At 36.0% G+C, this 17123-nt stretch overlaps 1 protein-coding gene across 1 annotated transcript in view; it reads left to right on the top strand.

Annotated features, from left to right (window-relative positions):
* Positions 1-16219, top strand: part of Dcun1d1 (defective in cullin neddylation 1 domain containing 1) — a 38352-nt gene extending 22133 nt beyond the window's left edge. The window contains exons 5-7 of the mRNA XM_047564833.1: positions 10309-10391; positions 10600-10696; positions 13159-16219. Of these exons, the coding sequence (XP_047420789.1) occupies positions 10309-10391; positions 10600-10696; positions 13159-13238 (260 nt within the window). The 3' untranslated portion in view covers positions 13239-16219. The remainder of the gene's footprint in view (positions 1-10308; positions 10392-10599; positions 10697-13158) is intronic.
* The last annotated feature ends 904 nt before the right edge of the window (positions 16220-17123 follow it).

Genomic DNA, 17123 nt, shown 5'->3' with positions numbered 1-17123 from the left:
TTTACTGAATGCCAGCATTAATAGGTGAATGGAGGAAGAGAAGCCAGTAAAAGAGAATGAGAAGAGAATGAGAATGAGAATGAGAAAAATTGATAGAGTACTATCATTGAAGCTGAAGGAAGTGACATTTCTATCCTAGAAGATGTACTCAGTTCTGTCAAATATGGCAGAAAGACAAATAAATTAAGAACATAAAAATACTTAATTTGGCAACCAGAACCGTCTGATGACTGAATTTCAGTAAGGTGGGTGACAAAGGTAGACACTAGTTAATAGTATTAAACAGTGTGTGGGAGGTGAAGCAGTGGGATGATAAATGTAGACCACAATAAGTTCTCTCTTTTTTTTCTTTTTTCACAATCTGAGCTTTCAAACACCATACATGTGCACTCTTTAACTTGTCAGATTCTTTCTTTAGTGTATCAGCTGACAAATAGGCATTTATAAATGTCTTATCGTTGTAGAGTATTTCACTGTTGTCCTTGTTTTATAAAATTATTTGAAAATGGATAAAACTAATGACACTAGTCTTAGTTCTCATAAATTTAATGCATTTGGAGTGGAGTGAAATCAGGCATGCTAATAATAGCAAATCTTGCTTTCATTTGAACATTTACTGTGCTTAAATCAGACCATTGTGTTGAGTTAGTGAAGAACAGAGTTAAGGGCTAAGGTTGTGGCTCGGTGGTAGAGCACTCGTCTAGCATGTGTGAAGCACTGAGTTCGATTCTCAGCACCACATATAAATACTAAAATAAAGGGGCTGGGGAGATAGCTCAGTTGGTAGAGTGCTTGCCTTGCAAGCATAAGGCCCTGGGTTCAATCCCCAGCACCAAAAAAAATAAAAAATAAAAAAAAAAATAAAGGTTCATCGACAACTAAAAAAAAAAAAAAAAGACAGAATTAAACAACCTGGAAGGAATATTGAATATAGAAATTTAAAGATTGCGAAGACTTAAAAAGGAGGTACAATTAGGAATTGGTTTATATCATAGATTTTGAATTTGAATTATATTTTTCAGTATTCTTAAAATTGGAGGATCTGAGTCTGGTGCAGTAGGTGCATGCCTGTAATCTCGGTGGCTTGGAAGGCTGAGGGCAGGATCATGAGTTCAGAGCCAGACTCAGCACACAGAGCCTGCCACAGCCTCCTGAGCTTCTGGGATTACAGGCATGTACGACTGCACTCAGCTTGTTCATCAGTTTCTGAATACCTACTTTTGTTGCAGTCTTCAAGTTTGGGGATATGTAGCACTTTTCCTTGTAGAGGGAAGATCTGGTTAGATGGGAGATTAAAAAGAATAAAAAGACAGGAGTTTTTTGTGTTTGTGCTGGGGTAATGGCCCAGAGCCTTGTGCATGCTAATCATGTGCTTTGCCACTGAGCAACATCCCCAGCTCAAGGTGGCTTGCTTGCTTTTTGTTCTCTCTCTCTCTCTCTCTCTCTCTCTCTCTTTGAGGGCAAAACTGGGGATTGAACTCAGTGCCTCATGTATGCTAGGCAAGCCCTCTGCCACTGAACTACATCCCTAGCCCCAGTGATGGCCATTTTTAGTAGGTAAAACAGTGGACACCTTGCTAAAGTTGTAAGTTATTAATTTGATTACATCAGTGTTTAAATGGTATTTTTGTCAAGGAGGATCAAAGGTTGTGCTCATCCAGGATTATAATTTTGGAGAGCAGTTGTGTCTGGAAAGGAAAAGGAAAGGTGTTAAGAGGATTATATAGAAAGAGTATGGTTGAAATAAAGCACCATGGAAAGGGAATAAAGGGAAGGGATCTTGAGACTGAAGAAGAGCTTTAATGTTAAAAGAAAAAGAGCAAGAGATCTGCAATGACAAAGAATATATGTGAAATACTGGTTTTTAAAGCTTAAGAGTCAGAATAATTTGGAGTAGTATGTTAGCTTGTCATTGCTTTGAGCAAAATACCTGACAAGAACAGTTTAGAGGAGGAAATATGTATCTTGGCTCATAGTTTCAGAGGTTTCAGTTCTTGGTTGACTGACTGCAAGGTAGAAACATCATGGCAGAAGGGTATATCCAGGGGAAGGGTGGGAAAGGAGTCTGAGATAAAATGAAGTCCCCAAGGGCACATCCCTCCAGCTGTGTCCTACCTGAGTACAGTTAACACTACACCCCAGTAGGCTAGCTGTTAGTGGATTAATCCACTGATGAGGCCAGAATCTCAAATCCAATCACCACCCAAAAGCCCCACCTCTGGATATCACTGCATTGGGAACGAAGTGGTTAACACATGAGATGTTGGGGAACATTCCAGATTCAAACCATAATATCCTTCCCCTTACCCCCAGAGCCTCATGTTTGTCTCACAAGGCAAAATGCATTCTGTTCCATGGGGTCCCTGTAATCTTAACAGTTCCAGCTTTTCCTAAAAATGAGATTTAACATAAAAGCTCATTAAATACTTCAAATGTATAATGGCACAGAGTAAATATTCCCATTCTGAAAGGGAGGAATAGGAGTGTAGAAAGGATAAGACCAAAAGCAAGATGGAAACCAAGCAGGGGAAACATTAAATCTTCTAGCTCCATGTCTGAATCCAGGGTTCATGTAGGTGGCCAGATAGGGGCACTGGTGACCTTGCTGGTTGCAGCTCACATGGCCTCTCTCTTTGCTGACTCTACTTATTCCCTGCACTGTTTCTTGGTAGATGTTCCATGTTTCTGGCATCTGCAGTGCAGCTGTGGCTTCTCTTGGACAGCCTCAGACATCACTTCTCTCAGGGACTGCTTGCAGGTATTCCCAGCTCTAACACACATTGCTTGGTCTCCCAAGCCTTCCTTTGAAATCTTGGTGGAAACTTTTCATGACCCTAAAACTCCAGCATTTTGCATTCCTATAAAACCAGCACCATGTGGATGATGCCAAAGTCTACCACCAGCTAGAGAATAGCTGTGCCCTCTTGGACCATAGCTGTAGCAGCCTCTGAGTTCCAGGGCAGCTGAGCACAGTTAAATGAACCTAGGGGAAACAACTTCCTAGTTAACCCTCTGTGGGCAGGGTGCCTCAGCTTTCTGGTCTGAAAGCAGCATCTTTCAAATGAACTTTCACTTTTACATTCTTGAACCTGTGATGGGTGGGGCCTCACAAAAGCTGCTTTTCTGATGTCTCTGTGTAGAGTACTTTTTATTTTTAATAGTGCTCATATCTTTTTTTATTGTTTGTTCTATTTAGTAATACATGATAGAATGCCTTTTGATTCATTGTACATGAATAAGTTACAACTTTTCATTTCTCTGGATGTACACAGTGTAGAGCCACACCATTCATGTAATCTTAACATGTAATAGGGTAATGATGTTTGTCACATTCTACCATCTTTCCTTCTCCCTGCCCCCTCCCCTCTCATCATTTTCCTCTACACAATCCAGCATTACTCCATTCTTCACTTATCGCCCCCACCTCTTTTCATGTATCAGTATTACCTATCAGAGAAAACATTCGACCTTTGGTTTTTGGGGATTGGCTTATTTCACCTAGCATGATATTCTCCAGTTCCATCCACTTACCTGCAAATTCCATAATTTTATTCTTCTTTATGACTGAGTAATATCCCATTGTGTATATATACCACAGTTTCTTTATCCATTCATCTATTGAAGGGCATCTGTGTTGGTTCCACAATCTGGTCATTGTGAATTGAGCTGCTAATAACATTGATGTGGCTGCATCACTGTAGTATGCTGACTTTACGTTCTTTGGGTATAGATCAAGCTTGGTCAAATGGCGGGTCCATTTCAGGTTTTCTGAGGAATCTCCATACTGCTTTCCAGAGTAGCTGCACTAATTTGCAATCCCACCAGCAATGTATGAGCGTATCTTTTACCCCACATCTTCGCCAACACCTATTACTTTTATTCTTGGTAATAGCCATTCTAATTGGAGTGAGATGAAATCTTAGGGTAGTTTTGATCTGTATTTTTCTAATTGCTAGAGATGTTGAACATTTTTTCATATATCTGTTGATTGCTTGCATATCTTCCTCTGTGAAGTGTCTACTCAGTTCCGTAGTCCGTTTATTGATTGGGTTCTTTGTATTTTTGGTGTAAAGTTTTTGAGTTCTTTATAAATTCTGGGAGATTAGTGTTCTATCTGACATGCATGTGGTAAAGATTTTCTCCCACTGTGTAGCTCTCTTCACATTATTGTTTCCTTTGCTGAGAAAAAGCTTTTTAGTTTGAATCCTTCCCATTTATTGATTCTTACTTTTATTTCTCCCACTTTAGGAGTCTTGTTGAGGAAGTCAGCCAACATGATCAAGATTTGGGCCTGATTTTTCTTCTGTTAGGTGTAGGGTCTCTGGTCTAATTCCTAGGTCCTTGATCCATTTTGAGTTGAATATTGTGCAGGGTGAGAGATAGGGGTTTAATTTCATTTTGCTGCATATGGGTTTCCAGTTTTTCCAGCAATGGTGCTAACATCATAAGCAAACACAGCTTGTTTGGCCCTAATTTTACTCACGCTTTTGTAAGTTGTGTAAATGTACAGTTTGGCCAAAAGTTGGCCATACTACCAACTTTTCAAATTTTTCTGCTGTTTATAATTTCTGGACAATGAATCTGACTCCAAGCCACCAGCAACACCTGTACTACCACCTAACTGCTGTGCTGCCTTGAAATTTACTCTGCTAGGTTAGTTTGCTACCTTCAATTTGACCTCACACCAGGTCTCAGGACATAGACAAAATGTAAACAGGTTCTTTGCTTGACTGTAACACGTGTAGCCTCTAGTTCATTTCCCAGTAAGAAAACCTCACTTCCATACGAAACCTCATGAACACAGTCTTTACTGTCCATGATCTTGTTGGCATTCTTATCTTCTGAGATCACACCAGAATAATCCATTAAGCTGTCTTTACAACATTCTAAGGCTTTTCTAGCCTGCATTTTAAACTTTTCCAAAATGCTCCTGCAAACCAGTTCCAAAGGTTTCTGAATACGTGATCAGGTGTAGTCACAGGAATGACCCCATTCCTGGTACCAATTTTCTGTTAGGTTTTCATACATGTAACAAAAATAACTAACAATAACAACTTGGAGGGGGGAAAGATTTATTTTGGTTCACAGGTTTCAGAGGTTTAGGTCCATGACCTGCCAGCTCCAAGGCAGAAGCATCATGGCAGGAAGGGTATTGAAGGAAAAAAACTGCTCCATTCATGGCAGCCAGGAAAAGGGGCAGCTGCACTCCAGGACATGATGTAAGTCCCCAAAATGTATGCCCTGGTGACCTGCCTTTTCCAACCATGCCCGATGTGCCTACCACCTCCCAGTAGTTCATTCAGCAGTTGGTGGATTTATCTGCTGATAAGGCCAGAGCCCTCATGATCCCATCATTACTTCAAAACTTTACTCCTGAACCTTGCTGCTTTGGGGACCAAGTCTTTGACACAAAAGACCTTGAGGGACATTCCAGATCCAAATCATAACAAGTGGTATAATGGGTAAGGTTCAGGATATTTTACTTCAAAAAAATTTTTTAATAACATGAAATAACTTTTCATTGTTATGGGATGCAATGTGATAGTTCAATATATGCATATGGTGTATACTGATCAAATCAGGATATTTAGAATTTCCATCTCTTTTTTTAATGTTTGGAGGTTTTGGATTTCTTCTAGATCATCGTAAAATGTATAATAAATCATTGTGAACTGTAGTTGCCCTATTGGGCTGTGGAACACGAGAACTTACTCATCCTGTGTTTTGGTACATTTATTCAACCTCCATCTATCCCCCCACTCTTCCCAGCCTCTAGTCATCATCATTCTGCATTCAGTTCAACTTTCCCATGTGAGAGGGAACTTGAAATATCTGTCTGTATCTTATTTCACTTAATATAATATCCTCCAGTTCCATCCATTTTGCTGCAAATGGCAGGACTTCATTCTTCTTTATTCTTTAGCGTACTTAGTTTATCCATTGATATGCACCTCAGCCAATTCCATATCTTGGCTCTTGTTAATAGTGCTACTGTAGACATGGGGAGCAGGTATCTCTTTAATATGCTTATTTCATTTCCTTTGGATATATACCCAGAAGTGGAATAGCTGGGTTTATGGTAGATCTGTTTTTAGTTTTTTGAGAAACTTCTATACTCTTCAAGTTGATGCTCTAATTTATATTACATTCCCATCAGTAGTTTAAAAGTACAGTTTTCACTGCATTCTTGTCAGCAGTTTTAACTTTATTTTCTTTTTTGTGGATGGACACAATACCTTTATTTTATTTAATTTTATGTGATGCTGAGGATTGAACTCAGTACCTCACACGTGCTAGGCAAGCATTCTATCACAGAGCTACAACCCCAACCCCATGACTTTTTGTTTTTAAAATTTTTTTGTAATTGTAGATCGACAGAATGCCTTCATTTTATTTATTTTTATGGGTGCTGAGATCAAACCCAGGGCCTCCCACATGCTAGGCAAGTACTCTGCCACTGAAATATAGCCCCAGCCACCCCCCATGACTTTTTTTTTAATAGTAACTGTTCTAACTAGAGTAACATGATAATTCACTGTGATTTTGATTTGCATTTCTCTGATTGCTAATGATAATGAACATTTTTTTTCCACATATTTCTTGGCCACTTATATTTGTCCTTTTAAGAGATAACTTGGTCAGATCATTTACTGAGTTGATTATTGTTGAGTTGTGTTTTTTTTGTTTTTTTTTTTTTTTTTTTTTTTTTGAGATCAGGGATTAAACCCAGGGGAGCTTAACCTTTGAGCCACATCCCCAACCCTTTTTATATTTTGAGACAGGGTGTCACTAAGTTGCTTAGGCCTTCACTTTGTTGCTAAGGTTGGCCTCAGCCTCCCGAGTTGCTTTGATTATAGTCATGTGCCACCATGCCCAGTGTTTGAGTTCTTTATGCAGTCCCATAGTCATTTATCATATGAATAGTTTGCAAACATTTTCTTCCATTCTGTGGGTTGTCTTCTTTTTCCTTTTCTATGCAGAAGCTTCTTGGTTTGACAAAATTCATTTGTCTGTTTTTGCTTTTGTTTCCTGTGCTTTTGGGATCTTAATCTAGAAAAAGTCATTGTCTGTATGAATGTCTTGAAGTGTTTCTTCTTTATCCTAGTAGCTTCGTCATTCAGGTTCTCTGTTTAGGTTTTTGATCCATTTGAGTTGACTTTTGTATAGGGTAACAAACAGAGGATACACTTCAGTCTTCTGAATATGAATATCTAATTTTCCCAGCATTATGCATTGAAGAGGCTGCACTTTCTCCATTGTATGATTTTGTTGTGTTGGCAAGAACAAGTTGACTGTAGATGTATGGGGTTATTTCTGGGATCTCTTTTCTGTCCAGTGATCTGTGTGTCTGTTTTAAGCCAATACCATGATGTTTTTTATTACTATAGCTCTGTAGTATGTCTTGATATCAGATATATGATGCCTGTAGCTTCTTTCTTCCTTTTTTTTTTTCCTTTTCTGGTATTGGGGATTGAATTCAGGGCCTTGTGCATACTAGGCAAGCACTCTGTCACGGAGCTGTGTTATTTGAGGTCTTTTGTGCTTCTGTATGAATAATAGAATTTTTTTTTTCCTTGAAGAATGGCATTGGTATTCTGATAGGGATTGCATCAAATCCTTAAATTGTTTTAGGTAGTTATGGACATTTTAACAGTTCTGTCCATGAACATGGAATGTTTTACAACATTTTTCAACATTTTGGGATGTCTTATCATTCAGATCTTTGGTTGAATTTAGTCCTGCATATTTTATTTTATTTTATAGCCATTGTGAGTGAGATTGCTTGCTTTCTTAGCATGTTCTTTATTGGTATATGAAAATGCTACTGGTGTTTGCATGTTGATTCAGGGTCCTGCAGTTTAACTGAATTTGGTTGATTCCATTTGTCTTTTGGTGGAATATCTTTTAGAGGAATATGTTTACTTTTGGACTAGAGTAGAGGCAGGAGCAGTCCTAATATATTGCATGGTCATATGACTTTGCACACGGACATTGAAGACCTTCAGAATAGTGACAGAACATGACAAAAAGGACTGAGCCAGTTACCAAAGACCAGTGAATGTGGCAGATTTGACTAGGAGCTTGGTAGGATAGAGCTGAAAAGGGATTAAGTTACATATATCTAGTTTTTAGGTGTTTCCTAAAGCAGATGACTGATTGCTTGAAGGTAGAATAGTGATTTGGATGTGGTGGTGGAGAGCTAAGAAAAGTGTCCGTGTTCCTTTAGGGGAGGGATAACTAATAGCTGCCACTTGAAAGCAATGCCAGAAATTAGTGTCCTTTTGGTAAAGCTTGGCTTTAGGTAACACAAGGGGATTGAGAGAGCATTCTCTAAAAAAGTTCAAGATGCAGAGAGTTTAGTTGTATTGTAATGGGCTTTTGAGGGGTGGGGCAGAGGAGTATCAGAAAGGAGGACCAACAGGGACAATAAAAATTGGGGGGAAAGGTCAGTTATGGGAATTGGGATGAGCATACAAAAGAGATTACTAGAGAGGTCTGCAGATTGAATTAATAACTAGGTATGATAAATGGGATTAACTAGTCTGAAAATTTAAATGGAATTCTGATAAAAGTTGTTTAGTGTTTTCTTGAGTTCCTACTAGGATAGTGTCTATCAGAAGAAGATTAGCAAAGATGGTGAGGCTATTGTAGATACTGTTACCAAGCTTTAGCGTATCTTTGTTCAAATCACTAATGAGAATGTTGAGTGGAGTGGAATTATTAACAGAATAATAATGTTTCTGGAGAGATTTTCCTTCAGATGGCTTTATTCTCTCAACACTTGGTAATAAGGTTGTTTAATCAGTTAACTTTTAATTATCCTAGTCTCAGATTTTCTTCGTATGATAGAAAACATTCTGTATCATTAGAAAGACGTTGAACACCTCCCCCTTCTGCCATTCTAAGAAACCTCATAAAAGAAAGTGAGATTGGTTCTATACAATTTTCTGTTTATGTCTTGGGTGTCAAACCCGGACCTCACTCATGATAGAAGTGCTCCACCCTGAGCTATATGCACAGCCTCTTTCTTTCTTATTTTGAGACAGGGTTTCACTGAGCTGCTTAGAGTGATCTCAAACTTGGAATCTTTCTGCCTCAGCCTCCCGAGTAGCTTGGATTATGGCTGTGCACTTTCCTAGTCTCTTATTTGTCTTTCAGTTTTGTTCTGGAGATATAAATTTGCTCATAAAAGCTAGATCACTTTCTATTTTAATTCCTTGAAAGATCAGCTCATGCTATCATATAACAGATGTAGTTGTCTTGTTGGTAGTATTGCTTCTTCAGTTGTCTCTGCTCCATGACCAAGTAAAAGGCCATTTATGGACTGTGATTATAGTTCAGTGGTAGAGTACTTGCCTGGCATGTGTGAGGTACTGAGTCCAATTCTCCACACTACATAAAATTAAATAATAAAATAAAGATATGGTGTCCCTCTACAACTAAAAATATTTTTTTTGAAAAGGCCACTTATGTTGTCTTTAAAAACTTTAAAAGAAATCTTATTTTTTTATCAATTTAAAATTTAAAATTTCTCCTCATATATATATATATATATAGTATGTGTGTGCATGTGTGTGTTTGTTAATTATTATTTGTTATTTTACTTACCTGCAGTGGTAGGGATGAAACTCAGGGCTTCATGTGAGCCCTCTAGCACTGAGCTACATTCCCAGCCTATATCAGTATTCTTGATGTTCTCTTTGTAGTTAGGACCAATTAGCCAATAACATGGGACTGGGAGATTTTTAGGATTGTGAGTAGCAGTCCTTTGCATTCCATCCTATAGTGGTGTATCAGTGATTCCCAGCTGGGGACAAATTTGCCTTCCAGGGGTTCTTCGTCAATATCTGGAGATGTTTTTGGTTGTCTCCACCGGGTATGAAGAGAGACTGCTACTGGCATTGAATGGGTAGAGACCAGGGATTCTGCTGAAAAACCTACGTTTTTGACAACCCCCTACAACAAAGAATTATCTTGCCCAAAACGTTTACAAGTGCCCTGATGTACATTAACTAACATCTGAATATTTAGGAACTAGTCAAGGGTTGAACTACATGATCTAATTTAAACTTTAGAACATTTCTGTGAGGTAAGTGGTAAAGTGGTATTATCTTTATTCTGAAGACTGAAGGAACCATTCATAATGAGCAGACAGGATATAAACTAGGAAATTTTTAGTATATAAATATTCAGGATACAAGTTTTTTTTTTTGTTTTTTTTTAAAGTCTTTAATTTTTTAGTCTTGTTCTTTTGTAGGGACACATATTTATAGCATGGATGTACATAATTTATTTTTAATCTTACAGATCTAGAAATGGCCATTGCCTACTGGAACTTAGTGCTTAATGGAAGATTTAAATTCTTAGACTTATGGAATAAATTTTTGTTGGTAAGTTCACATTTTCTATAGTTCCCTTTTCTCTATGATTATGCTGTACTTAACATATTTTAAAGCATGTTTACTCATCTCAGAGCATGTAATGGACATAGAATGAGAAATTTGATTACCAGAATTACATTCTTATATTTAGTATCATCTGGATTATTATTTTTCTAACTCCTTCATAGTGATTTGAATGTTTTTTATTTTTCAATAGGAACATCATAAACGATCAATACCAAAAGATACTTGGAATCTTCTTTTAGACTTCAGTACAATGATTGCAGATGACATGTCTAATTACGATGAAGAAGGTAATAACAACTTTTGCCCTGCCTTTTTTAAAAAAAAATTTGCTGTATTTTGTGTGTGTGTGTGTGTGTGTGTGTGTGTGTGTTGTGGGGAGGGGCATACTATGAATTGAACCCAGGGGCGCACTACCACTGATCTACATTACCTGCCCTTTTTTATTTTTTGTAATAGGGTCTCAGTAAGTTGCTCTTCCTGACCTTGACTTTAGAATCTTCCTCTCTCAGCCTCCCTGAGTCATTAGGATTATAGGCCTGCCCTGTTTCTTTTTTTCTTTTCTTTTGTATCAGGGATTGAAACTAGGGTTGCTTAACCACTGAGCCATATCCCTAGTCCTTATTTTTTATTTGAGACAGGGTCTCACAGAGTTGCTTAGGACCTTGCTAAGTTGCTGAGGCTGGCCTCAAACTTGTGATCCTTCTGTCCTGCTAGGATTATAGCATCAATCACTGTACCTGGCCTCTAATCTCTTTTTATCACACACTCCTGAACTTCCTATCCAGAAGCTGTTTTCCTTAGAGTTAGATTTTCCTCTTTTGAGGTCTTACGCATACTCTTTTATTCTTTGGTTTTGGTACCTCAGAGTGTTCAGTTTTTCCTGTCATATGATATAGTTCTTTATCATGGTGGTAGTATTGTTTCTTCACTTATTTCTGCTCCATGACCAATTAAAAGGCCAAAAGGTCCTGGGCATTAGCCAAGACTGCCACTTCTGAGCTATACGCCCAGCCGCTATTTATGCTATTTTGAATATATGAAATGCCTTCATTTTCTTTACCAATCTATATCATTTGGTTTCTTTAAATTCCATTGAGTGGACTAGAAGTGTAGCTTAGTGGTAGAACACTTGTCTGGCATGTGTGAGACCCTGAGTTTGAGCCCCAGCAACAGAAAAACAAAAAAGTCAACCAGTATTCATGTCTTCCAGAAAAACATGAGAAAAGCATGAGTAATTTTCACCCATATTTTAGATTTTTCAGTTTAAATAATATATTCTCTACTTAATCTATTTTTATACTTATTTGTGTATATTTTTATTGTTTTCTGCTACTTTTATAGGCAAGCTCCCTAAGTTCACTGATTTTACCTAATTTGAAATGCACTGAAAGCTGCTATTGGCATTCAGTAAATATTCATTAATTGAATATTTTTCTGCTATTTCTTCATAAAGATGGTGCTACCATCTACTACCAGCATATACACTTTTGTTTTTTTTCAAAGTGACAATGATTTAAATTGATTTATTCACACATACTTACCTAGTCCCCCTTGAAAATTAGCAGAATGACTTTTTGAGATCGCTGAATATGGTGGTATTAGAAAAATCTTCCATGTCCTTGACCTCTTCTTAGGTGTCCTGGAACCATTTAAGCTAACCAGGGATGATGTCTTCTCTTCATTTTCATTGTCATCTATCATCTTCACTATGTTTAATCTTGTATATGCCTGGTAATTGTTATTAGGTTTTATGCAAAACTAGAGACCTTCCTGATTTGGACATGGGCATGTGGAGTGTAGAGATGTGCATATGTGCAATTTAAAATCTTTAGGTAATTTATTGTCATGAAATAGAATAGATTTTGATACTTGCTGTTAATTTCCTTTTTAAGATTGCCACAAAATGCTTGGAAACTTGTTTCTTCCTACTGTGCTTACAGCACTGGCAGCATGTCATTAATGGCCGGTTTTGATCAAATTACTTCCATTGCTAGACTTCAGTGGTCTTCAGGAAACCATAGTACTGTAGTATTGATTGATTGCCAGAAGAGTTGTGTTTTTTTTTTTTTTTTTTTTTTTCTCAGTGCTGGGAATCGAACCCAGGGCCTTGTGCTTGCAAGGCAAGCACTCTACTGACTGAGCTATCATCTTAGCCCCAGAAGAGTTATTTTTTATCACTCAGGGAGCAATCATATGTTGGAATAATAGATTAGAGAGAATATAAGGAATATTTTGGGTAAAAACTATAAAACTTAAATTTGGGGAAAAGATAAATTTTTAGGAAGATATTTTTTTTTTTTTTTTTTTTTTTTTTTTTTTTTTGTGGTGCTGGGGATTGAACCCAGGGCCTTGTGCTTGCGAGGCGAGCACTCTACCAACTGAGCTATCTCCCCAGCCCTAGGAAGATATTTTTAAAAAACCAAAGGAAGCTGGGCACAGTGGCCCATGCCTGTAATCCAGCAGCTCAGAAGGCTGAGGCAGATTGATCACAGGTTCAAAACCAGCCTCATCAACTTAGCAAGACCCTAAGCAACTTAGCGACACCCTATCTCTAAATAAAATATAAAAAAAGGACTGGGGATATGACTCGGTGGTTAACTGCCCTTGGGTTTAATCTCTAGTACCAAAAACAAAATAAAACAACAACAACAAAAAAAACCCAACCACCAAAGGAATCTATTAAAATATTAGCCTTACTTTGGTTTTTCTTTTTTTCCCTTTCCTCCCATATATTTTTTTTTTTTTCCAGGAGCATGGCCTGTTCTCATTGATGACTTTGTGGAATTTGCACGCCCTCAAATTGCTGGGACAAAAAGTACAACAGTGTAGCACTAAAGGAACCTTCTAGAATGTACATAGTCTGTACAATAAATACAACGGAAAATTGCACAGTCAATTTCTGCTGGCTGGACTGAACTGAAGATCAATCCTCACAATTCAAACTGAGGGTTGAGACAAAACTTTAAGGATACATCTTGGACCATATCGTATTTCATTCTTCTAATGGTGGTTTGGGCTTGTCTTCTAGTCTGGGCCGCTCTAAACATTTATAATTCCAACGTTGTGGATTTCATCTTATATCTGTGGACCATCCTAGTTTATTCTCCCATAAGTCTTAGAAGCTTTATGGTGATTATTTTGAGGTTTCCATTCTCGCATAAAGCACAATGCTGTCTTCATCAGAAAACAGTTTGGCATAAGAATTAAACATAATGAACATCACAAACAATTTATAAGAACTTCTTAAATATATGCTTTGGGCTAGTTGCAAAGACTATGCTGATAGCACTTCCAATGAGAGTGGTATATTTAAGTGTACCGGATCTGAAATGGTGTTTTGGTTTGGGGGGATATTTTTTTTCCTGACAAATCACATGTGTTGTTGATGTGAGTAGAGAATCTGATGAAAGAAATGTCAAAATAACCAACGTGAAAAATTTTTAGGATAACTTGGTGCCTACCTGAAAAATGTGTTTCAGACTCACAATTTCAAAAAGGTTCCACAGAACTAGTCTGCACTTACCTTACCCATGTTTATATATAATGGTCCTACAGGGAGCTTTTATTTAGAAAATGTCTGCATAATGTAGATTTCACTCTTATCTACATTATGCACTACATAATTGGATTTCATTATGCTTTTGAAATGCTTATATGCCTATCAAATAAGTTAAACTATTTAATTTGTTTTGAATGTTTTGGATTGCTACACAATACAATATTCTAAATTTAGGCATAAGTGGGGGGTTTGGTTGTTTTATTTTTGTTTTTTTTCTTTCTGGTCATCGCACTATGAAACACAAATGAAATTCTTTTAATTTATAAAAAGATAGTAGGAATTAAATTTTGGAAATGGTTGTGATGAGCCATGAAGTTCAATCTATATAATATAGGTACTGCTCTTTCAGAAAAGTAGTCCATTTTTGATGACTTCTTATTTTGTTGAAATTGCTTTAACTGCTAATCACTGTGGTTGCCAAATATTTACTTCAGGAGCAAAGATTTTCAAACAAGCATATACTGGATGCAAAATACCAATCTGGCTTCTATTTTTGTAAATTTAGTCTCTTTACTGTTTTTGTTTCACTCAAATTAGCTCAATTTTCATATCAAAGCAGAATACTCTTCTTGTATGCATTTTTTTTTTTTTATTACAAGACCCATGAACTGCTTTCCTGCTGAAAGTGCTCATTTCTCTGCTTATATACTGACATGTGAAGAAGGGTTTATTGGTTTCTTAAACATTTCCATAAGGCATGTTAAAAATGCTGAACTGCAAATGTTAGATGACTGTGGTCTTTAATAGGAACAGATTTTGCTTGGTATTTCCAGGTACACTCTAAGATCTGGTATTAACAAAGGAATGTATGTACTTCAGAATAGTAGTACATTTTATGCAAATGTGGAAATGATTTTAAGAAACAGTGACATTAAAACTGCTTTTTATTTACATGATTTTGAAATTGACTAAAAAGCTTATCCCATTGATATTATATTAATATTCCAATCATAACTTTTAATTGAAGAATGCAAGTCTCAGAAAGAAAAATTACAAAATTTCTATTCAGGTTACCAGAATTGGTTATCATAAAAGGGGGAAAAAAATGAAAAGAATCCTGCTACTTTCAGTATTTCCCAATTTCATTTTTGTAAATATGAAGTGGAACTTCAATTATGAAAAAAATTTTAAAACATACATATATGTATTTTCTGTCTTAAAGATTCAGGTTTTTATTTTCTGTCTTAAAGATTTTAGGTTATGATATTGTTTTCAGATTGACTAATTCAAGTATGCTGTGTTTTGAAATGAGATCCCATTAGCCTTTTTTTCCCCTAATATAAATTGTTTTTCATAAAAATCTGATATTGGTTGTGGCCTAGTGCCTTGGATTTTACAGAATTTTCCTTTTAAATGCAAGACCTTTTCAACAAAATAGTGTTTGTCATCAGTTTGGTACTAAACATTTATAATTACTGTGTAATTATAAACAAAAATACATAAAACTTTGAATATAATTATGTAGCATAAAAGTTAAGGTTGTTCACTATGATGGCATCTTAGAATTAAACAAAATTATTACTAGGGCTGAAAAGAGAAAACTGATTTAATGTGGTGTGGTTATTCTGAGGATAAATGGTTACAGGGAATATTTTGTACTAAAAAATGCTTACACGTGTGGTTGTATGCATGTGTGAGTGTGTGCGAATCTGTGAGAGAGGAAGACACATACACACACAACTTGAATTGCTTTAATTCTTAAGTGTTTCAGTCTTCATTCTGGTCAACTCCCCACGCTGATTCTTTGTTTCAAACTGAACCACAGGTACAGTTTCATTTTTGCCAAATGTCAGAACAGGTACACATTTTAAAATGTAATGCTTTTTAAATAGTAAAATGTATAAAATTAGAAGTACCCACATATAAAAATACTTGAGATCAAAGTTATCTTTAGTAAATATCATCTGCATATCTCTGTAAGTTCAATTGTGTTTCTTACAATCCCTGTCATATTACCAACAGAGGCAATAAAAGCTTCAGTGAAATTGCCATGACTAAATCTTTTCACATATTATTTCAGTGTATCATTTTTTAAAATACTAAAATATACCTGAAAACTTTTCCAGGAAGAATAATTATTCATAAAGAGCATTGTAATGGCAAGTTTTGGGGGAGAAAAGATATGCCAAGTCTTGTTTACTACATTTAAAATGTTTACAACTATACTGGGCTGCTTTATTTAACTAACAATACTGTAGTTGTGTAATATGGCTTTGTGAGTATGTGTTCTTCATTAGACTTTTTAAAAGTTTTAATGAGAGAAAGTGAATTTACTTAACAAAAACCTGGAAAATCTTTTACATAATATCCTTCCTGGGGGAATTCTTATTTAAGCAAGATATTCTAATTTTTTTCCTCAGGTTTTAAGTGAAGTGTTATTTATTTTTTATTTGATGATAATCAAGAAGTATGAGTAGTTGTAGCTAGTTTAATGTGCACTTTGCTTAGAGTTTAAAACATGTTACTGTCAAGACTACTGTAAACCTGTAATTTTTGCATATGAATGACAGAAGAAAATTAAAATTATGAAAGAATTTTGGAATAAAAAAGGAAAGTGGTACTGGGGGAATTTATTATGATTAACAAAGTTTGCCTTTGTAAAACTTAATCAACTTTTAGCAAGAATTAATTTATGTAGTTCTAAATGTTAAATTGTATATATTTAATAGGAAATACTTCATATGACATATCAGTAATTTCCTTTAATGTTACCTTATACTTTTAACAATATGATTTATACTGAATACTTAAATGTTTTAATATAATTTTATTAAATTTGATAATGTAATGATAAAATATTTTAAAATGTGAACTATATAATATATATCTGAATAACTGAGGACACAAAACCCGAATTGTGATTTCTACATAATGTGGCAAATAGGGTTCCAATTATGGCTCGTTTAATTCATTATAAACTTTGAGTGTGTTTCTGAATTCCATATTGCCTCCATTTTTACAATTATATAGCAGTAGTTTTTATTTCATAGAAATTAATTGAAGTTATCATGACACCTTTACCTTTGATTTCTGAGGGGAAGGGATTTGTATTTTGTAGTTATATTAAAAAAAACAATTGTACAGATTTCCCTTTCCAGGTTTATCCTTATTATTTATTGCCATGTTGAGTGAACATTTTCTTTGTACCTGATTCT

This window comes from Sciurus carolinensis, chromosome 9, assembly GCF_902686445.1.
Source record: "Sciurus carolinensis chromosome 9, mSciCar1.2, whole genome shotgun sequence".
NCBI classification, from domain to species: Eukaryota; Metazoa; Chordata; class Mammalia; order Rodentia; family Sciuridae; genus Sciurus; species Sciurus carolinensis.
This window is presented reverse-complemented; position numbering and strand designations above follow the sequence as displayed.